Below are 21871 nucleotides of genomic sequence, written 5' to 3'. Positions count from 1 at the left end.
TGAAGAAAATAAAGATTTGCCCGTGGCGGTCCTACTCTAATTTTTTCCAAATAAATATTTACCCATATACAATCAAATCTATCCTACCCAAACTAACCCCCATCTCGTTTTTATGCATTGTTATTTGATAAGATATATGAATTAATAAGCTTATTTTAACACGTGGGCCTCTACGCATCAGTCAAATTCCGCGTTTTCTTTTCTAGAAATAATTTAAAAACATACGTAGTCGGTCTGGTTTTGTTTGGTTCGATGCTAATTTATTGACTTTTTAGTCAACAAGGTTTTTTTTCGATTTTTTCTATCTTGTGCGACTCGGTGTTCCAGTTTTATGATCTCGATACCCACCCCTAATATAAGGCATATGATGGACTCTACAAAGATGTCCCTCAAATAAACTCTCAACTGAAATTCTCTAAAATATATATATATATATATATATATATTTTTACCTTGTAGTCATCTAAACCCTTAAATTTGGAATCACATCATTCAAATGGAATCTTAGATTACATTGGTGTGTTACTTTTACGGGTTGGGATATGTTGTCCTCAAATTTCATATCCCCTTTTGTCCCTTGTGTAAAATTTTGACACACGTCCCTCTAACTATCTGAAGCTAAACTATGTTAACTCTTATAAAAAAAAAAATACAAATTTACACCATATTATCTCCTCAGTCCTTTCGTCTTCTCTCCACCATGGCAAATGACTATTTTTCACCCTTCTATATGTTGTAAATCTCTTAGAGCATCTCCTTGGAGATGTCAAATCCAATGTTGAATCCAAATTAGCTGAAAAAATAAGCAAAAAACACTCCAACATCTAGGTGGAATGTCGCTCCCCTTCACAACGTCAAAATTAACGCTCCAAACTCCAGGCGTTATTTGCATTAATTTCTAACATTTTAAACCAAAGGGCCCACCAAGTAATTATTTGGGTTTTGTTACTGTGTGATTTTTATTTTTAATTATTAAATTTGTTACATGAGCACCAATAGAGAATGCCACTTTCTATAATTTACTATTATTTTATTCATGTCTTTCTCCTTCTTCATTTACTATTGCTTATTTTATTAAATACAATCAAATTGCCATAAAAACCATCAAATTTTAATTTTACATTTTACATTTGATATTTCCCTTTGACATGCTTTTGTGATTTTGAACGTTTTCTTTCCCTTTTTCCCTCCATTCAAGAAATCCAAGCAGAGTAATGCTACTTAATAACGGTGAAGTGCAGCCCATAATCCTACCATAGCCGATCTCAAAAATAGAAAAGGAGAAACAAGAGTTTGATGATGATATAAATATGAATTTAGGAATAATTATAATCATATGGACCAAAATATTTTAAAACATATCCCTTCAGTTATAGTCTATTTATCGATACTTTTGACGATATTACCTAAATCGAAAAATAAAGAAAATTGTTGAAGCTTGCACGCACGCAGGGTGTTTCCAGCTTTGTTTGAGCGGCTTATTCACCACGTTGCTGGTTATTTCGTAATTATATGCTACACCGTGTAATTGTTATATATATTGTCTCTACAATCTGTTTTTTCAAAGAAATATAATTTCATATGACTTTATTTAGGTTTTATTATCTCATATTATTTCTTAATTACTTAAATTTCTATAATTATTTTCTTTACTTCCTATTTAACTTCCTTAGGATAACTTTATTTAGGTTAGCTTGAATAACCGGTACTACTATTTTTTAAACATTAAAAGAATTAAACATGAAAGAGAGAAAATAATCATAGGAATTCAAGTAATTAATTAACAGTAATAACAACAGCCCGCATGATTCACATAAGTAGGAAGCTTTTTGAACAAATACACAAATGAGACTTCAGTGTATTGGTTAAGGTGCAAAAGACGAGGAGGAGGAGGAGGAGGGGTGGGGGGGGGGTTTGGGGGGGGGGGGGGGGTGGGTGGGGGTTTGGGGTTTGGGGATGCAGGATCCCCCTGTTGCAGACAAGCTGTTCACTTTCGAAAGCGGCCACAACACAGCACTTTAGTCTTTAACTAACACCCCCTGTTGCGGACAAGCATTCGTTTCTCCCAAAAAAAAAAAAAAAAATGAAGAAGAAGAAATGTGGATACATAAAAAAAAAAAAAAAATTGTGGAACCATACGACTAGAGTTACGCATCTAAACGACCTGTATTTGTTACCAAAACGTGGGAAAACTCATGATTTTCGAAGCAATTCCAAACTTCCACTAATTAAAAAAAAAAAATTGTAAACAAGCTTCGTCAAACCATCATTGACCATATCCATGTCGAGAGAGATACACGATTAATGGATTTATACATTTTCTCATGGCTTCCAGATATTCATACGTACATTTACAAAGTTTCTCATGGCTTCCAGATATTCATACGTACATTTACAAAGTTGCTGATATCCAAAATAATATGCGGTAGGATGTTTACGTTTCTTTACAGTCAGATATATGGATATACACTGTGGTCACTGACGGTCAGTTTGATATTGATATTCCAGTTGTTTGCGTGCCTTCTTTTTATCAGGAGTTGCATGTACCTGGGCTTTACATCCATATGTCTTCACCTGATAGTTCTCAAAGGCCTCAGCAACTGCTTCCACCTGAATGATTATATCTCACTCATCAGTCATATGCTTCAATTAAGTTTATGATTTAATGACAAGCACGACATGTATTAAGCGCACGAACCAGTTCCGGCTTCTTTGCGTACACCCTCACTATCCTATCTTGGAAAAATCTGGGAAGTAAGTGACTTATGCGATCATCTGGGATTCGAAATTTCTCAGAGCTATCATAATCCTGATAAAAACCAACTTGTCTGTCAATTCAACATGCACTACTATGAAGATATAGTAAATGAACAATTGAATATCAGCAGTGTCATCGAATTTTAAACTATAATCAGGTTAAATTTGATGATTTGCTAAATGAGAATAATCTTATTCCAAATAATCAATCTTTTGGTAGCTGTTCTGTTTCCCACTATGTCACACAGCTTAAGAGACTTGTCAGTTTTTATTTTCAGATCAGCAGCTTCAAAGAGGACTGATAAGATATTAGCATCTAGGCCATAGAGGAGAATTGTACCTTGAAAAAATTGATTCTGAATGAGCAGGGTACAGACATGAAAAAGATAAACTTATTTGTCAAATTCAATTACTAAAAGCAAATTCAATCAATATTATAGGAATACAAACAGTGGCTTGATAATGATCATTATTAGATTTGGTTTCAGGTACCGTTCAAGAGGGTTCATCCTTCCATGAGTCAAATCAATTTTGACAGTGCTCACAGCAACATCTTCTTCCTTCAGTGTAACACCACCAGATTTCTGGATGGAAAATTATACATCAGGTATCATGTGTCTACTTGCTAGTATAAGGAGAGAGAGAGAGAGAGAGAGAGAGAGAGAGAGAGAGAGAGAGAGCTTATAATACATTTTGAACCTGTGAACAAATTATATCTTGGGGTGTGATGTCTTTGAAATTCTCTAGCTTGTCCTTTGGAACAGAAAACTGATTGCAGTACTGCCACGCAGATAAAATTGTTACAAATCGTCTTCAGTCTTCAGATTGTATTAACAAAACAATGAATCACACTAGGACAAGCTAAGATTCTGGGACACTTGAAACGTTTAAAACATCATGCCCCATTTCTAGTAAGGTGAACATATTAGGATACCTGGTACAGATCCCTTTTACGGATGCGTTGGATTAAATTTTTAGCTTCCTTGAGGCTAGGGCTATCAGAATCGGAGGTTTCGATCCATTTCAAAATTGAGTCATCCAACTGCACTTTAAGATGGATACATTAGTGCTATAATGATAAAAGCCTTGATCAAAATCTGTTAATTAATAAAGATCTTAAAACCTTCCAAAATTCAGATGGTTTTTGAATTGAAGCTGCAATGCCAAGATCAGCATTTGCATAGCACAGAGCATCAACAACCATGAGTTCAATAGCCTGAGAACGAATTTGATGTTTAGAGGCATATCAGAGAAGTCCAAATATGGTACCATTATAATTTAGATGTTTCAGCTAAAAATTATTGGTTCTATCTAGGACCTTCACTTTTGGATGTGTGTACACAGTCCGATGAAGATCAGCACGAGTGGCAAATAGCTTGTGGAGTGTCAGATCTGACCAAGATATCGAATAAAATTTACAGAACCATAACTACTATGTTGCAAGAGTGATGGGAGGACAATATTCAAGATATACTGACACTCATTAGCGCGATAACATATCTCATCATCCATCACTCTCATAGTTTCCATCAGCCTGCAAGTATGAACAACAAACAAGGTTCTGTCAAAAGCCGCAGTATGGATATGGAAAAGTATAGTTTCCAAAAAGTATGTGCAAATAACACAATACACCAAGTTCAAAATTCTGCAGAAATGGAAATGTCACAAATTTTAGTGTACTAGACAGAGGAGTCGACCAAAGCAATAAGCATAGATCTTCACTGAATTTAAGCCCTCTGGAAATTATTACTTTATAAATACCTTTCAAATTGAAAACCAGAACCAATACCGCATGCTCGGGAGTCACGCACAATGTAATCAAACCTGTATACAATTGGCATATGTATCACTTAGTATTGTCAGATAACAAGTAGCAATTTATAGAATATCCACATGGAATGCCAAACAAAAATATAAAAAGAAATCAAGTGACCTACTTGTCAACATCTATTTCAGTTCGCCCATTTGCAACAATATCATACAAGAAATGCTTTTCTGTCATGCTCTACATTTTAAGAAAATTTCAAAAGGGGCTAAGAATAAATGACTAAAGGAGTCCAATATAGAGTACAAACATTAAGGGGGGAAATAAGTTTGTAAGATGTTCTGAGGTACTTGAAGAATTCTCAAAATTAAACCTTAAGCTCTATGATAACTTACTTTTTGTGGCCCATGTTCAGAGCTGGCAAGGATCATTTCCTGTAAAGATACATAACAGTCCCAAAATATTAAATCCAAATTCATTCTTATTATTGTACAAACGTCCACCATCATTCAAGTTAGCACATATTGAGCCAACAAAGACACTTTGAAAAGGTGAAGTGATCTCAGCAGTTAAAAGTTGCAAAGAAATGAAGACATCAATGAGGATACAAGGAAGGATGCCAGAATGCAATCAAAGCTGAAAGAATTCAGCCCAGCCTTAAACAAGTGAAAAAAAATGCTTCCTGCTATTTTTTTCCCTACAAGTAGCAGAAAGTTTGAAAATGTTGCATCTTTTCTGCCTAGATGATGGGATTTGAGTGACTTCTTCTCAGAGTATTGACAGTTGGAAGAAAAACAGCTAAAGATAAAGTTGATGGAAAGACAATCTAACCTTCGCAGTCTTGAGGATTGCCGAATCAATATCAATACAGTGCTTGTCGACAATGTAGTCTATCATCTTCAGAGACATATCCTCATGAGACCTAGAAAGTACAAAAAAGTCAACCACAGAACTGTATAGGTATCCTAACTAAAGCAGATACGATTTACAACCACCAAACAAACATAAAGCTCCCTCTACTGAGTTGCACAATATGCTCTTAAGTCTCACCTAAAGAATAAGGACATGTTGCATGTGAAAGTCATAAACGAAACAGAACATCAGTAATATTAGTTTCAGAAAGGTTTAAATCCGTGTAGAATGCAATCTTCTTTCTACTATAGAGAAAAAATGGAGCTAAATTCACTTGAAGAATGTAAGAATCACCATTCGTAACCATCAAGAACCCGAGGAAGAAACTCGCGCTCAAACATGTGGCTGAAAGGGCCATGGCCGATATCATGCAGTAGTCCTAGAAAGAGATTTGACAAAATAATAGATACGTAGGACAATCTTACTTAAAGGAAAGCATTTATTATGGCAGGTACAGTCTGATTACCAGCAAGTTTTACTGTGTTCCTGTCAAACTCCTCAATTCCAAGCTCCTGGCCCTACAAGGATGGCAGATGAAAGAGGAAAGAGTTCTTATTCATAGGTTTCATAATGAGAATGACTAGGCCGTGATGAAAAATTCCTACTTGGTAAAAATTAACTTTATTGACAGCTTCACCAGCCAGCCAATACACTCCCAGTGAATGCTCAAATCGAGAATGTGCAGCCCCAGGGTAAACCATGTGTGTCAGACCTGGATCGGAAGTAACATTAAAATCAAACCTGATGTTTGTGTGATGAACAACAATAGATATACATAAGTAGAACAACTACTGAGATAAATGTAGAAGGTGATCTAAGACTGAGGATATAAATAGATATAGTACATTTAATGCATATGTATGTGCATACACACATAGACACAAATGCACACCCATTGGTCACAATCAAAATGAAACTGGTACCTGTTATTAGGCTATGTCAGCATATCTACAACAATCAATATCTAGAAATTTGGTGTCCTGGGTACTTATAAATCTAATATTTGTTATTGATAATTCATATAGTGAAGTTCAACTCACCAAGTTGCTTGAGATCACGAAGCCTGCAATAGGCAGTAAATTTATCAGGAAAAATAGAAACACCAAAATTTACTCAATGACAAAATGACCCTTGCATAGAGTTTTATCAAACTTGCCTCTGAAACTGTTCAGTGTCAATGAACTGCAAGAATAGCTGCAACAAACCATACAAAGATTCATTTGATACGATTGTATAATGTAACATAAATTCCATGAACAATAGATAATATTTTAAGTTAAATGCAATGTACTTCTGAAGGGAATCCACACTGCACGTAAAGTGCAGAAGTAAATCTGAAAGGAATACATCTTTAGATACTTCCCTCGAGAATTTTAAAATTAAAAATCACATCAAACATGAGATCTCAAATTATTAGCCCTAATAAATCATTGAGCTGCTGATCTCAAATCCAACCCCATCTTCTTTTCGAAACTTTTCCAATATTACATTTCCTTATTAACTCAAATTCAGTAAAAGACACTCTGTTCCAGATCTGCTACGATTTAGTGACTTCCGTCATATATCAAAAGTTCAATTTCAGTTGTTAATTTATTAATCTGAGAATTTAAGCTGCTTCTTCTTCTTTGAGCTTTATCATTAAACAATTTCAATGCTCTGTATGAACTTTGACTTGAAATCCTTCAAAGAATTAAACGAAGAAATCCAGCCTTAGGTCCTTAAATCGTCAAGTAAAGGTTCTATCACTCATGAGAAACTATTCAAAAAATTTGAATGGCTATGCAGCTCATTTATTCAACTTTTCAAGACCAAACTACTCAAATCCCCTGACGAATTATCAATCAGAGAATATCAAATCTTCACTTGCAGTTTTTTACCAAAGCATCTGAACTTACAAATTCCCCAAACAATTCTACATCTGTCTGATCTAAAACTTAAACCAAAGCAGAAAACAACTTTCTGACAAAATAAAAATTACATTGCGTATAACTCGATCAAAAACAAAATAAAAACCTCGATTCACAAGCTCGAGCTGATATCCAGTATTAATTCACCAAACGATTTCCTAATATTTTGGGACAGGAACCAAACAAAGCACAAATCAGCGCTCTCTAATATAGCGATTTCTGAATCCAGCCTTGCGTATAGCGATATCTCTTTAAACTTAAAATCGCAATTAAACAGCTCGAAATATATGAAAATAAGATTAATTATACAATATGCATTTCTATGAACTACTAGCCGAAGCAAACAGTTCACGAGGCAAAACTGCAACGTTTCACCGCATTAAATTCAACCACGAATTCAGAGCTCGAAAACAAATAGACTTGATAATTTAAACTACGATTCTATATTTCTACGAGCGAGGAACAAATTCAAAGCAGGAAACGGAAACAAAAACGATATTGCGAATTCGCAAGAGAAGTTAAACGGTGAAATTGATTTCTCATACCGGGTCGAGGTAGATGTATCCATGAACGTTGTCCAGAACATGCTTCATCGATCTCCGATCCCGATAGCCACCATTGTTCGCAGTAGCTCTCATTGTTGGCTCACAACTGAACTTGGAACGCTGACAGAGAAAAAGTAGAGCAATGGAGCTCGGAGACTAAAATCTAACGATTTCGACTCTGGATAGCTAGCGAGGGTATGAGAAACAGAGAGGGAGAGTTGGTTACAATGACGATACAAAATTACAAAGGGAAAGGGCTGGAGGAACATTATATAGCTGCAAAAATTTTGGAGTGGTGGTGGTGAGGGAAGAGATGCCGCCAAAAAGTGTTTCGTGTCTCTACCGGCTTTCTTCGGCGCGTGGCTATAACGATCCAATTATGAATTTAAATATTGGCCAGCTGGCCCGTTTGCCTCTACTTAAATATTGGAAACGTGTTTTTTGTTGTTTTTTACAAGAGAAAAGGGGAAATGAAGCGTTCTGTGGCGGTTACCTCTCAGCCTTGATTAACGAACTTCTTAGTTTAAGTTTGAAAAATGATTAACGAACTTTTCTTAACGTTAAACATGGATTAACGAACTTCTTACCATGCAGGAACGTTGACTTCAAACTTGAATTTACCATATTAAATTGTTGACCATTGTTTTACCTTTTTTTGCCTTTATCATATCATGTATCATGGGTTAATTGAATTTGACCAAAGAAAAAACACGATGAATTAATTAAGGCTTTAATGTTTAAAGACTCATAAATGAGGAATTTAGCATCCGCCGACACAGAAGCTACATTTACTGTTTGCAGAAGACATCAAATATTATTCCTAGCCAGGCTTTTCTACTTAGTTTGGTCACAGACCCGCTGATACAGCAATGAGGTGAATGCATACAAGAGAGAGCTAAGATTGAACATGCAGGCCATGGTGATACGACGGGGGAGGGAAGATAGGAATTCCAAAAAGGCCAGATACCCCAAGTTTGTTCGATGCAACGCCGATGCACCAGAAGAGACAGCTCCAAGGCTAGTAATAAAATTAACGCATAGCTTCTGCTTCATCTAAGGCTTTGGGAATATAATGTTGAGATGATCGGATCACAGAGACACTTCCATTGCCATTTTGAATTGCTCTGGCACACGGAGTAAGGGAGCCTGGATTGCACCAGGATTTCCAAGCTGACCACAAGCAGCCATCTGATCATCACCTCTACTCGACCGCAAGAAGACAACACACCCTGCTTCAGCCAAAAGATTTCGAAACTCAATCATCTTCTCGTCACTGGTTGGTCTGAATTGGGATCCGCCATGAGGATTAAATGAGAGAAGATTGATCTTGCATGGAATTCCCCGAACAAGATCAGCAAGCCTCCTTGCATCCTCAATGCTGTAACATGCCAAGAATAAATTCAAGACCAGAAAGAGAAAAGGAATCCCTAATTGGGAGCAAACAAATATTCCTTTGAACAAATCCTAATCAAATAATTTGAGCTTGAATGGCACTAGATTTGCAAAATAATAGCATGCTGCATTCCATGAAATACTGCAACAAAAGAAACTTCAGAAATTAAATATTCAAGTCAAACAACATGAAGTATAAAACTTCATTTACCTATCATTAACTCCTGCAAGCATTACATATTCAAAAAGAACTTTGTAGTTATTCTTGAAGCGAAGTTCCTCCCTAAGGGTCTGAAGAAGCAAGCCTATGTTATATTTCCGGTTAATTGGCATGATCCAGTTTCTGACCTGCGATTCCAATGTTTGTGTAAGGAAGGTCATACCACTGTGCGGTTCTAATTTCATGGACATATTGTTCGCAAGTTCAAATATAACTGAATAGAAATACCTCATCAGTCGTTGCATTCAAACTAACAGCTAAAGCACAATTAGATGCTTTGAGGAAACGCCTCAGCTGGGGGACAAGCCCACTTGTTGAAACAGTGATCTTGCGAGGACTGAAATGAAGGCCTTGATCATGCAGCATTATGTCTGTAGCTTTAAGAACATTGTCAATGTTCTGAAGTGGTTCTCCCATTCCCTAGAAATATAAATTTAAGCCTATTATCAGAGAGGAAGAAAGTATCTGTTATCAGATCAAAGCTATATTTTAGTGACCTAAATCAGCACAAGCTGTGGTAATACAGGTAGTTGATGGAAAAGCGAACTAGGATTTTCTGTATCTACTTAAAGAAAAAACGCATATCCATTTGAAATGTATCCTGAACTGCTAACCTACCATAAATACAACATTTGTAATGTCACCAACTTCATTTGTAAGCAGGCACCGTGCAAAGACAGCCTGCTCCACAATCTCGGCAGCAGTCAGATGTCTTCTTAAACCCATCCTGCAAAATGGAATGATTTTGAACTAACATTCAAATTATCTGGCCTAATTGAAATACCATAGAATTCTTAGCTTAATTACAGAGCATGAAAAACTTGCCTGCCAGTGTAGCAGAACTGACAATTCATGGCACAGCCCACTTGACTTGAAACACAAACAGTATTCCTGCTACTATCGGAAGGTATGACAACAGTTTCTATCACCAATCCATCTTCCAAAGTGAACAAAATCTGAAACCTCCTGTGAGTTTCATAATCAATCAGAAGGTTCTCGAAGAAATACAAGGAACGACCTAAAGCCATATATGATATATCCCAAAGTAGTTTTACATAGTTAAAAGATGATAGTTAAGCAATACAGAAACATAAGGAAATGATTTCATGTACCTTCCTAGTTCCATCAGCGGCGGTAATAACTTGTTTCAAAGACAATGCCTTGAATTCAGCATTCTCACTCAACATCTTCTTAAAATCTTTATTCAAGCCTGCATATCAAGAGAGAGAGAATTCATTGACCGGAAATCAAATTACGTCAAGAGAGAATGAAACATAAAACAATTTGCTTACTAAAAATGATTGTATTGAGGAAGCGTGGAATTGGGTTAACAGAAATAAGGTAAAGTAGGAGGAGAAACCTTCCAGCTGATCACTATGATGCGCCCAAATACCGTTCCCATAGAGACGTTTCCATAGCATTAAAGCCTGGCCAGGCCTGTAGCCATGAGACTGAACCCATTTCTGTCGAAGCATTACAATTATAAGCAAAATATTTCAGTTAACAAGCAAAAGTACGAAGCCAGTTTAGTGAGATAAAAAACAATTACTTCAAGCTCATCGTATGTCATGCCCTTGAGAAGAACCTTCAAGCCCTTGTTTGAAGTTCCAACGCCGTCATCTCCTCCTAACCACAAGGCAGCCAAAATCAGAACAAAGAAGAAGAACCCAGAGTAGAAAAATCAGAAATCAGCGACCTTGATGAGTGAAACAAACGTATGCTCACCAAAATAGGAAGAAATTCCATCGAGGGAAACGAGAGGATCCGGAAGAGAACAAGCTGTTGCTGTTGAAAGAGAGCGACGGTGGGACGAGGCAAGAGGAGCTAGAGTTGGTGGTGATGGTTTCAGAAAGGGAGAGGAGATGGGCTTTTGGAGTGTCGCAGGCGTTAACAAGCAGGCCATGGGAGGCTTCAGCAGAGGTAGAGAGTTTTGTCTGAGTAGGATCCGTCTCATCCACATACGACCCATCTCTCGCCACGCGACAGTGGTGGCCAGTAAGGTCCTGGGATGGAAGAGGCTTAAGGTCGCTAACTAGGCTAAAAACGACAGCGTTTCGAGGACTAGTCACTGGTCTATGTTGTTTGCTGAGTGCTAATTATATTTTGGCCTGGAAATATTGATGACTAGAATTCTTTTTTTTAAGACAGCCAAATCGGCTAATATCTCGGGTGTATATGTAAATATTTTTATCACTTGTATGCGTTGGGTGTATAGATAAATATTCTTATCTCTTGTGTATAGGTAAATATTCTTATCTCTTGTATGCATTGGACCTAGTACCTTAGATACAAGGGAAACTACAAATTGTCTTTAGAAAGAGTACAATTAATATAGCTTCTAAACTGCCACGAAGGTTTCAACAAGTATATCTCCAACATGTTATGGCACCAAATGCAATGTTGCTGCTAGGGCAAAATTGAAGATAGGTTAGGTGACCATACAGATCCATCAATGCCCAAATAAGACAGGAGAAGACTATCCATGAAGCTGTCAATTTCTCTGAGTCTTCTGAACTACAAGTACACCAGACTTTTGCAAAAATATTACCCTTGTTAAACTTCTAAAAGTCTTCAAAAATAACGACAAAAAACAAGAACTTGTGTTACAAGTACAAGTACATATCCAGCATAACTGGATGATATTGGTGATTGTAAGATAAAGATATAAATAGGGTTTGTCCTGCAATCTTATAAGTAACCTTGTGTCCAGCAAAATCCCCAACATCAGACGATAATGGTGCCATACCCATACTGAGCAGAAATGGGTGCATCAAATTATAGTACCCTTGTCCAAACCGAACTAAAATGTTGCTAGTCCCTGCATCCAGACAAGAAGATTAGTCAGACTCACCAATTCAATATTAAAAGAAGAATGCAAAACATTGTGTGTTTGTGTAAGCAGCTGCAACAGTTCTCCATGAACTATGAAGAGCAAGTAAGAATCTTGGTTTTGTGAAAAATATCCCTCCATGTAATATAACTCAAATGTGCGAAACCAATGTATCAATTGCAAGATTGCATCGACCATTAATTTTGATGGTGACACTTTGCTTGCTGACCCCTATCTAGATTGGTGAGGGGAAAGGTGAAGTACTCCCCTGTATTAGCCTAGTATTTGTCCCATACATGGGAAAAGAAGGAACAACTTTCTGAACTTTTTTTTGCAAAGATTGCACCATAAATAGAAAGAAGAAAAGCCGAAATGGAAGTTCAGTTTAACTACCAAACATGAGATGTGGCAAACTTGTTTCGTGCAATACGTTGCATGCTAAAAGAAATATGCTCCATTCAGCTTGGTACCCTTCATCCATTTGGGTTTGATAAAATAAAGACATTAAATCAAAGACAAACACACATGCACAAACACAAAAGAAAGAGAGTTAACTGATCCCAAGTCATTAGGGCATAATTAGGTAGGAAAGGGATGCGAAAGTCTAGAACTTGTCTTCTAATAGTTACCATGCTACTTCTTATCTGACCACAAGTCTCCTAAAATTCTTAAACCAGAAGTTATGAAGACTCAAGAGTTTACAGGCCTACGAAACAGCTGGGAACCATTAACAAATCAAAAAGTATACATAACTACAAGTTCCTTGTGAAGTCTAAGTCAAAGATGGAAAAGTAAGGAAAAAGGACAGTGTACATTTTCCCTTTCTAATCCATCCCCATAAGAAAAGATTTCAGTTCCTACAGTGTAAGGAAAAAGGGCAGTGTAAGTCCTCCCATCCCTACAACCATATTTAAAAAGAAAGGGGAGAACTCCATTTTACTAAAATGTGTCGCAAGAGGAGCAAAATTTTTCTTTCTAATCCAACCCCATAAGAAAAGATTTCAATTCCTAGTACGCAAATTTGCTCCTAAAATGTGTAGGAATTGAGGTGGATAGACTTGCTGACTGACATATTTCAATTTTTTCTTTCTAATCCACCTCAATTCCTAAAATGTGTCCTATATATTCATAAGGTGGATAGAGGAAAGGAAGTTTCTTCTGGAGGGGAAAAACACAAATATGTCGGTCAGGAATCCTACATTTCTGGTTCCCAAACACAAATAATGGAGCTTATGTGAACACAGTCAAGTATGCAATCTAGCTAATTCGCTAAATACATGAAATACGTTAGCTTCATACTACTTTATAAGCTACACTAGGCTATATCAGATACCAAGTACAAAAGTCGGCATTGGCAATTGCAAGAGTTTAGCAGAGATGAACAAACAGGCACATCCTTTAGCATCAAGTAAATGAAACTACTCAAACAAATAAAAACTAAACACTGCACATACAAATGATTACAGAGTAGCATAAAGTTTTATCAAATGAACCTTTACTTACCAATACTTAATCAAGCCATCCCAGCCGCATGTTGCAACTTTACTCTGCTCCAAGGGATGCCATGCAGCCCCAATGCATACCCCCTCATGACATTTGAGAGTTCTGAAGACTTTGCATGTCTTCCAATCCCAAAACCAGCATCGACCTTCACCATCACCCGACATAACAAACCGTCCATCTGGCGAGAAATTGACTTGGCAAGCATACCCAGCAACGACATGCCCGGCAAACCTCTTCTTCTTATTCAGCTGAAACTTCTCTCTAGTGCTATAAATCAGAATCTGATTGTCCATACTTTGTGCTGCAAGCCAATTTGAATTGGGATGCAGTGAAATTGATGGCATAGAATGCATGTGAGGCTCACTAATATACTTAATAACCACAGGGATCCCAAACTCCCATACTCGAAGCGATTTGTCATCACTGGAAGTAACAAACCTCCGGTTATTATCAACAAATGTAATCGTATTCACAGCACCCAAATGTTGATCATACTCTTGATTGATCTTTCCCTCGTTCATATCCCACTGAACAATCTTCTTATCACTCATCCCAGCTAACAACACATTCTGCTTATCCTCATCCGGGTTAAGCTTAACCACATATGGAACCTTCCCGGTCGAGAATGTAGATATCACTTGCCCGGTTTCTGTATCCCAGTACTTAATATTCTTATCATAACTAGCAGTCAGAAATTTACTCCCATCATTATTGAAACATATATCCCGAACTGCCTTGGAATGACCCATGTAAGTTCTCATACACTTACCAGTATTGAAAACATCCCAAATTTTCACCTTGGTATCCATCCCAGCAGAGAGAATCAAATGCCCGTAATTAGGGAAGAATCTAATAGCAGATACACCCTTTGTGTGTCCACTCCAAGTGTGCACCAACCTCTTTGGAATATAACAGTGATCATTAGATGCCTTAGCATCTCTAGGGGGCGCAATCCAAGACCTGCCCTGATAATCCCTCTCTTCTTTCCCATGAAATGTAGTTTTTTCAACTACAACCTCACCCTTATCACCACCACCTCTCTCTTCACCTTTCTTCTTCGCATACTCCTCGGCATACTTCTTCTGCTCCTCTGTGAGCTCCGTTGGCGGACCGTCCTTCTTGCCTGCCCATGGGCTCTTCTTATTCTTCATCAACCACACATCACTGGCCGGGTTTTGGACCTCCTCTGGGTCCATATCGTCATCCACACCCTCATCTTCCTCTAATTCCTTCCTCTTCTCTATCTTCCGCTTCTTCTGCTCGTGTTGGGGTATGTTATATACCGAAACGGCATCATTCTTCTGCAAGGCCTCAAAATCACCAACGTAATTATACCCAGCAGAGGCTGATGGGTCGGCCGCGTAGCCATACTTGTGAAAAGTATTGTACTGCTCATCGAAGACGAAGGGTTCAATAGAGGCGTCCTCAACGAAGCCGAGCTTGTGGTTGCGCATGCCCTGGGCGATGCCGTCCTTGGCGTAGGGATGAGATGGGCCGTAGATTGGGGCCCATAGTTGGTCGTAGGTGGGGTTGAAGCCGACGATGTGTTGGGTCGGGTCAATTGGCCGACTCAAAGACCGTTGGCCATCAGCCACCGTCAGGGCCAGCATCGTGTCGTCGACATTGGGCGCGGCGGATTTGGCGGGGAGGAGCCGAGGCGGTGAAGCGTCTGGGGACGATGTTGTTGAACTAGGGTTTAAGTTTTGCTGCTCTGGCTCGTTCAATTCTTCGTCGTTTTGATCAGAGTAGGCTCGGAGAAGATCCATTCATAGAAAAAAAAGGGATAACCCTAAACCCCGAATTTGGTCTTTGTGTTGAAAATTTGAGACTTTATTAGTGAATTCGAAAGGCAAGCACCAAAAATAACAAATCACTCGTTTGAGGCTTCGAAAATTAAAAGAAAGAACAATGAGAATGGGATCTGAAAGCTACTCACCGAATTTAAATCTCTTGCTTAGCACGGGTTTATTGTTCGGACTTCAAATCTTATGGGTTTTCGTTTGTGTTCGAAGAGGGAGAGAGGGAAATTATCGACTTCGTAGAAGGATATCTTTTTTTTTTTTTGTCGAAAATATAGGAGAAGGTACCCTCTCAGTCTTTTTTCAAAACGAGCTAGTATAGGAGAAGGATATCATAGTAGCCGTCGTTTCGGAAAAAAGACTGAGGTTATTATCGGTATTTCCAGCCTCATCAAATTGTTATGACCATTTTATCCCTCACAAATTTTCTTGCCCCCCCCAATCAACTTTAAGCCTTTATGAAGCTAAACTTTTTATTTGAGTACATGATGAGATTCATAATTATATCAACAAATGCGTAGCGCTTTTAACAATAGAATTAAACCCTAATTATATCACTAGTACATGCTGACTAGAGATTCAAATGCAACAACAGAATCTCCAAATAATGGTAAAAATTTCACAACACAAAAGCAATGCCTGCCATAAGAAGTTCTCCTAACTAAGCAAAATACAGGTCATGGTGGGTTGTTCAACAGTTCAAGGATTCTTCATCTTGATCCTCAACTTTCGAGCTACATGTGCAGCTTTCGGATGAACCGGCCGCTTACTGCTATTGCTTTGTTCTACTTCCACCCAATTAATCACCTTAAGTATGAGAGACTGAGGTACTTTCCTTGCATCCCCATCTGTTGTTGTGCCTTTGGTTTTCTTCATGCCTGTCTCCAGAGCCTTCTCTATAAACTCCATGAACCAGTTCCCAGCTTCTGTTTCAATCTGCTTGCCCAATTTGATTGTATTGGTTATGCTGCTAAAACTGGTAGAAGCTGGTTTCTTGTTTTCATCATTCTCACCAATGGTTTCAAGACTCAGCTTTCCAAGTGGAGTGGATGGTGCTTTTCTTTCTGAAGTTGCCTTTTGATTTATAGAGCTCCTCAGGAGCTTCTCAAAAGTCGTCTTCTGTTCGTTTCTTTCTGGAATGGCTGCAACTGACTTGTACAAGGCGCACCTTCTCTTCGATAAGGTTAATTTTGAGTTCATGGAGTTGTGAACGATTTCGTTTAAGACTGAAGAGTCTTCATCTTGATCTTCGTCTTTCTGCTGCTTAACCTTTGGAGTCTGAGTCAACTCAGAAGCTGAAGTAGCTGCTTGAACTGAGACCATACCAGTCACTTCTTGGACAATTTGGTGATGGAATTCCAGGAATTTATCAAAGCAGGTTGCCGGGGCATCTGCTCTAGCTGTTCTGCACAGGTTGGAAAACATCCTACAAAAGCAACCATATTGGTCTTAGCAATTGAGCAGACAAATATTACATGTACTAAAACAACAGAAGTGAGGGAATTGGCCATACTTGAGAGATCTAACTAAGGTCTCGGTAGCTTTAGCATCTTTTAGCGCATTAAGGGCAATCTTTTGAGCTGTCTCTCTCTGATGCACAGCTTCCTGCAGAAAACATGATATCAGCTTGAGGAACAAAACAAATTGGTTTTGGTTAAAATCTGATAGGCACACTTGGAGATGTAGGACTTACTTTGCCAAGCATGCTGAGCCGTCCTGGCAAATTCATGGGGAGGCTAGTGCTGTTTTCATTGCTCAAATTACCAGGCTGAGGTTGTGGCGGGGAAGCTGTGTCCTTTGAGTTGGAGGATTTTTGTTCATCTCCAGCCACATTGAGTGAAGTTGCCACTCTTGCATTTCGTAATCGCGGTGGTGGAGTCGAGCTTTTCTTTTTTTCCTGCAACAAGAATTTGAATTCTCAGAAAACAAAATCCAACAGTCTTCAACAAAGAAAAAGGCTGATTTTATTAGGGTAAATCAATTTCTGCAGCAAAGTAAAATCACTAAAATGTAACAAAGAGGAGCAATGTACCTACAGCTGAGTTGAAGGGACTAATTGGGATCCTTGGCTCTCTGTCACACACACTTCTGCTCCTTGGAAACTTAGACATAGAGGGCGTAGCACAACTTTTCCTCAGTGCAGGACTTTCACCTCCCTTTGAACCCGCCATCTTTGCCAAGAGTCCACCACCAAACGAACTCCGGATTCCGCCATTCAAGCCTCCATCTCTTCCCACTCGCCCCCTAATCATTGGAGACATGGACCCATTTCTACCACCACGCTCTTTAATCGGAGTACACTGATCAAAATCCAAAGGAACAGGCTTTAACACCATGGGAGATGAAACACCGACATCAACCCCATTTTGCCCTGTGCCCCAAGACCCCCTTCTAGAAGTCTTTGAATTGGACATTGTCTCACTTCTCTCTCCCTTCTTTCTGAGACCCATTAAAGGTTCCGGAGTACCCATCAGAGGGTGCCGGCCGGGAAGTGGTTTTGCGCCTTTAAGGACCGGTACCGGAGACCCAGGCTCCAATCTGTCGACGTAGATGAACTGACCCAGTTGCATTTTGTTGCTGAGAACAAAGTCATTGTGTTCAGAGGGAAGGCTGACATAGATTGAGTGAGAAGAATCGGAGACTTTTATGTAGAAGCCTTGCGTGGGCCAGAGGCTTTTCTCGTCAAGGTCTGCAGGGACAATGTCTGTGACCTGCAAAAGCGAGTTTCGGTGCTCGCTTGTGGGCTTGACCCCTGTGTTCATTCCATTTACAAGCTTCAATAGAATTCCCGGTGCCAAAGCCGCCATGTCTGGCCTTTTCGATGTTGAAGAATTAGGCAAAACGACGATCGAACTTGGAAATTGAATACCCAGGTGACGATTTTGGCAGAAAACCCCCCAATTCGACCAAGATCTCAGTCAAGATTGCTGAAGATAGTTCTTAGTTCTGATGGAGGAGGGTTTTTCTCTGTTGTTGGGGACTAAGAAGTGGATGATGTTTAAGTTGACCGTTGGCAACGGGAAGTAGGTACCAAAAGGTAACTTTTTCAAATTTTAGAAATTTCGAACGTTGCGAACGGTCACATTTATGTCGGTGCGTCACGTAATGATCCTGAATTATTGGCGTATAAGAAAAATTCAATAAATGTTTTTTCTTAAAATAAAAAATAATATTTGACAGCACCAAGATGAAAAACATCACGACTTGCTCGTGTCATGTGATTCAAATTTCGCTTCATCTGATTCTCAGAAAATCCTTTTTCACTAGTTTTCAAAAATAAAATAAAAAATGTTGGAAGAAGTTAATGTTTATATTTGTTTGATTTTTGTTTGGACTTGATTTGAATTCTCGTCCAGAATATTAAATGTTTGAGTGCTAATAATTGATGAAATGGGAAGAATTAAGGGGTTGAAAATGTGTTGAAAACAATCCTTGGTCCATCAAGAATCCTTTAATGTTCTTGGCGGTAGTCTTCTTTTAGCTGTGAAAATTGCACCCTATAAAGCATACAATAATGTTATACGAAAAGTTGGAGGTTTTGTTCATCAAGATACAATAACGTACTGCAAATTTTATTGCCGATGAAACCAATAAGCATCAAACTCGATTTACCAATTGTCTCAAAACCACTATTGAGCTAACTCCTGAGTTTATACCACGATAGTCGCGATCTCGTGTGTAAAATTTCTAACCAGGGATATGCAGAATTTCAGGTTATCATAACTAGAGTCTGAAAAACCTTGAGAAACAATGAAACGATCATCTACTTTTTGAGGTTACAATAAAGTTCAAATGCAATCAGAAAGCTGCAAAAGAAACAAATTCCACTATTCATGATCTCGCTTGTACCTAGAAACAGCAGCTCACTGGCCATGCTATAGAGGAGTTGCAAAACCTGCATACAGGTGCAATGTACAAGGTGAGACATTGAAGGGAACCTAGAGGATAGAGTCATGATTTGTCAAGCCTCAGTGAGATAGTACTATCGACAATCTCTGTTAGCAATCACCCGTCAGTGACAAACCCAGTTATTAATGGGGCAATATGAGAGAATGAACCACTGGAAAAGTAAAAGTTGCAAGGAGTTTTCATGAAGGAAATTCCAACACCATGAATAAGCAGAAAAAAAAAAGTATATGGATTAAATCAATTGGCATGTCAGTCTAACTATACATAACATAACAACCTCCAGATATTTCTCTCTCTTCCTCCCCAATTCACCTGATTATCTGTGAAGAATTCTAAAAACACTGCATTCTTAGATATTTCTTTTGGTGTAGCAATTTTTTAACAAGGCATTCTGCTGAATCCAATGCACTAAAGAATTATTTTTCCCTCTCCATTAGAGAGATTTAGAGAGATCTAAGAATTTGAACACGCATGAAAGATGCTTTCTGGTGCAAGAAATGATGTTGATATTCTGGTCTCATCTAGGTAGTTAAATTAAGTGATAACATCTCTCACATTTAGATCCAAAATGAATGAGATGCAACTGGTCTATAAAAAAAAGGAAAAACAAAAATCTTCTATTACTTAAGTTACCTACTCAGTAGATTGATACTAAGTAAAAGACGAGGTAATAGTTGGTAGTTTCACATAAATGAAGAGGCTAAGCATTGCCTCTCTCTCTCTCTCTCTCTCTCTCTCTCCTGCAATAAACATAAAAGAAAAGAAAAAAAAGCCTTTCCATCCATAGCATGGTAACAAACATTTATCTTGGTAATAAACTAAAACCCCATTCACGTTGTTTCCACAGAAAATGTCATTAGCCAAAGATTATGGAAGAGGGGTATGCTATGGAGTATGCTATGGATTCTCAAATGATAATGTGCAACGATATTTAAAATCTTAAGACACAGACATAGCCACTGTATGAAAATAAAAGTAAACTTTGAAGAGTACCTTCTGATAGGCATCCCCAGCTGTTATTGTGCAAAGACAGGAGCGAAGTGAACAAGGCAGAAGCAGTAGCACTATGCAATGGGATCAATGACTGCACACCAGCCAACTCCACAGGAAATCTGAAAGTGCGAAACTAAAATTCTTTAAAGGCTCCTTACACATGATGTTTAATATGCAGAACAAGTTCATCACACACACACACACACACACACACATATGAACATAATAGAACTGAGCTAGAGGCATTGTCATAATGAAAGCTGTGAACATTTGCAATTATCACAAGTAAATGAAATATTGAACACCAATATTCAAGCTGCGGAATTCAAGGACACAAAGAGACTGAACTCAATCAGCTTAATACAAGTATTATCATCAGTTGGAGCTAGTTCCATTTATCATTTTTCACATACCTAAAAAGAATGAGAAAAAAAACCCGTGAGCACAAAAGACCCAAGATTCAGATTTTCTTTTCTCGGAAGCCAAACAAGTCACAGCGTTCTTTTCCATTCTTCTAGAATCAGGCGATCAATTTCCAAAGTATGTCAAAATTAAAGGTATAAAAAAAGTAATCGAACCTTGATAACTTGAGCTTCTGAGCAGCGAGTCGCGAAGCAGAAGTGGACTTGACGGCAGTAAGTTCGATAAGGTTAGAAGCTTTGGAGGCGAAAGGTGAAGATGGTGTACTGCACAAAAGGGTTTTTGCAGAAGATGAAGAAAATTGTAGGGTTCGTCTCGCACAGTTAGCCGCCATGTCTATTTTCCTGTTTCCCAAAGCTCAAAGCTTTCTTTGTTCCTTCCTGGACTGGAAGTCGGGAACCGATTTCCCAGACAATGAAACTTTGTGGGCTGAGTCTAACAACATATATGGATCAAAAGCCTGTTTTAGCCCAACAAATAACTGAGAAATGGGCTTGTAATGAACCTTCGTAGCTTAAATAATGGCCCAAAATTGGAACTTCAAAACTGCAATGAAACGAAGAATCTTCGTGGAGAAAAAAATTATATAAAAAAACAGAGAGATAAAGAGATACACAATATAATTTGGATTAAATGAAACTTGTTAGGCCACCTCCACCGCAGCCCATTTTGCCAGGACAAGAGGCCCTCCAAGTGGGGTTTGGACTTTCAGCGCAAGAGAAGCAGCTCGGGTAAGCTCTGAGTCCCACTAGCCCGGGCAAGTCCAAAGACAGATCTTGCCTGGACTTCAGTCCGAAGGCGCTAACGTCAGCGAGCAAAAAAAATTGAAAAATGAAAAAATGAAAAAAAAATTCAATTTGTTTTTTTAAATACCAAAAAATTATGGATGTTTTCCCTATACATACATAACAATTTTGTT

At 38.3% G+C, this 21871-nt stretch overlaps 5 protein-coding genes across 12 annotated transcripts; all 5 read right to left on the bottom strand.

Annotated features, from left to right (window-relative positions):
• LOC18789682 (deoxynucleoside triphosphate triphosphohydrolase SAMHD1 homolog) lies at window positions 2295-8386 on the bottom strand. Of its 5 annotated transcripts, none has more exons than XM_020554448.1 (19): window positions 7887-8381; window positions 6591-6628; window positions 6475-6497; window positions 6040-6146; window positions 5901-5952; window positions 5729-5813; window positions 5354-5444; window positions 4918-4956; window positions 4695-4762; window positions 4519-4581; window positions 4236-4291; window positions 4076-4149; window positions 3881-3973; window positions 3692-3799; window positions 3448-3525; window positions 3250-3341; window positions 3098-3113; window positions 2699-2809; window positions 2295-2610 (listed from the first exon to the last, which is right to left on the bottom strand). In XM_020554448.1, exons 1-19 carry the CDS (start codon window positions 7977-7979, stop codon window positions 2476-2478), a joined length of 1422 nt encoding a protein of 473 aa, XP_020410037.1. In that variant the 5' UTR covers window positions 7980-8381; the 3' UTR covers window positions 2295-2475. The 5 variants fall into 5 exon arrangements, 4 of the variants coding, with proteins under 4 accessions (XP_020410037.1, XP_020410036.1, XP_020410035.1 ...); XM_020554447.1 differs by having other exon boundaries at window positions 3457-3537; window positions 7887-8380; XM_020554446.1 differs by having other exon boundaries at window positions 3448-3537; window positions 7887-8379.
• Window positions 8584-11564, bottom strand: LOC18792002 (dual-specificity RNA methyltransferase RlmN). Of its 2 annotated transcripts, XR_002269623.1 has the most exons (10): window positions 11224-11564; window positions 11048-11124; window positions 10859-10961; window positions 10611-10708; window positions 10324-10454; window positions 10117-10225; window positions 9727-9918; window positions 9490-9626; window positions 8914-9264; window positions 8584-8852 (listed from the first exon to the last, which is right to left on the bottom strand). XR_002269623.1 is itself a non-coding variant. In XM_020554450.1 (9 exons), the coding sequence occupies exons 1-9, from the start codon at window positions 11465-11467 to the stop codon at window positions 8976-8978; spliced, it is 1380 nt and encodes a 459-aa protein (XP_020410039.1). In that variant the 5' UTR covers window positions 11468-11564; the 3' UTR covers window positions 8584-8975. The 2 variants fall into 2 exon arrangements, 1 of the variants encoding a protein (XP_020410039.1); XM_020554450.1 differs by having other exon boundaries at window positions 8584-9264.
• On the bottom strand, window positions 11932-15935 carry LOC18790430 (pre-mRNA-processing factor 17). 3 transcript variants are annotated; one of them, XM_020554444.1, is made up of 3 exons: window positions 15768-15934; window positions 13832-15638; window positions 11932-12316 (listed from the first exon to the last, which is right to left on the bottom strand). In XM_020554444.1, exons 2-3 carry the CDS (start codon window positions 15595-15597, stop codon window positions 12310-12312), a joined length of 1773 nt encoding a protein of 590 aa, XP_020410033.1. In that variant the 5' UTR covers window positions 15598-15638; window positions 15768-15934; the 3' UTR covers window positions 11932-12309. The 3 variants fall into 3 exon arrangements, with proteins under 3 accessions (XP_020410033.1, XP_007225616.1, XP_020410034.1); XM_007225554.2 differs by having other exon boundaries at window positions 11964-12316; window positions 13832-15659; XM_020554445.1 differs by lacking the exon at window positions 11932-12316 and having other exon boundaries at window positions 13828-15935.
• On the bottom strand, window positions 16087-18931 carry LOC18792316. The gene is made up of 4 exons (XM_020554443.1): window positions 17667-18931; window positions 17324-17527; window positions 17144-17235; window positions 16087-17056 (listed from the first exon to the last, which is right to left on the bottom strand). Exons 1-4 carry the CDS (start codon window positions 18435-18437, stop codon window positions 16330-16332), a joined length of 1794 nt encoding a protein of 597 aa, XP_020410032.1. The 5' UTR covers window positions 18438-18931; the 3' UTR covers window positions 16087-16329.
• On the bottom strand, window positions 19182-21363 carry LOC18790901 (protein NUCLEAR FUSION DEFECTIVE 6, chloroplastic/mitochondrial). Its single transcript, XM_007225897.2, has 3 exons — window positions 21111-21363; window positions 20533-20651; window positions 19182-19525 (listed from the first exon to the last, which is right to left on the bottom strand). The coding sequence occupies exons 1-3, from the start codon at window positions 21284-21286 to the stop codon at window positions 19506-19508; spliced, it is 315 nt and encodes a 104-aa protein (XP_007225959.1). The 5' UTR covers window positions 21287-21363; the 3' UTR covers window positions 19182-19505.

Source organism: Prunus persica, chromosome G1, assembly GCF_000346465.2.
Source record: "Prunus persica cultivar Lovell chromosome G1, Prunus_persica_NCBIv2, whole genome shotgun sequence".
NCBI lineage: Eukaryota > Viridiplantae > Streptophyta > Magnoliopsida > Rosales > Rosaceae > Prunus > Prunus persica.
Note: the sequence above shows the minus strand (reverse complement) of the source record. Positions and strands in the feature narration are given on the sequence as shown.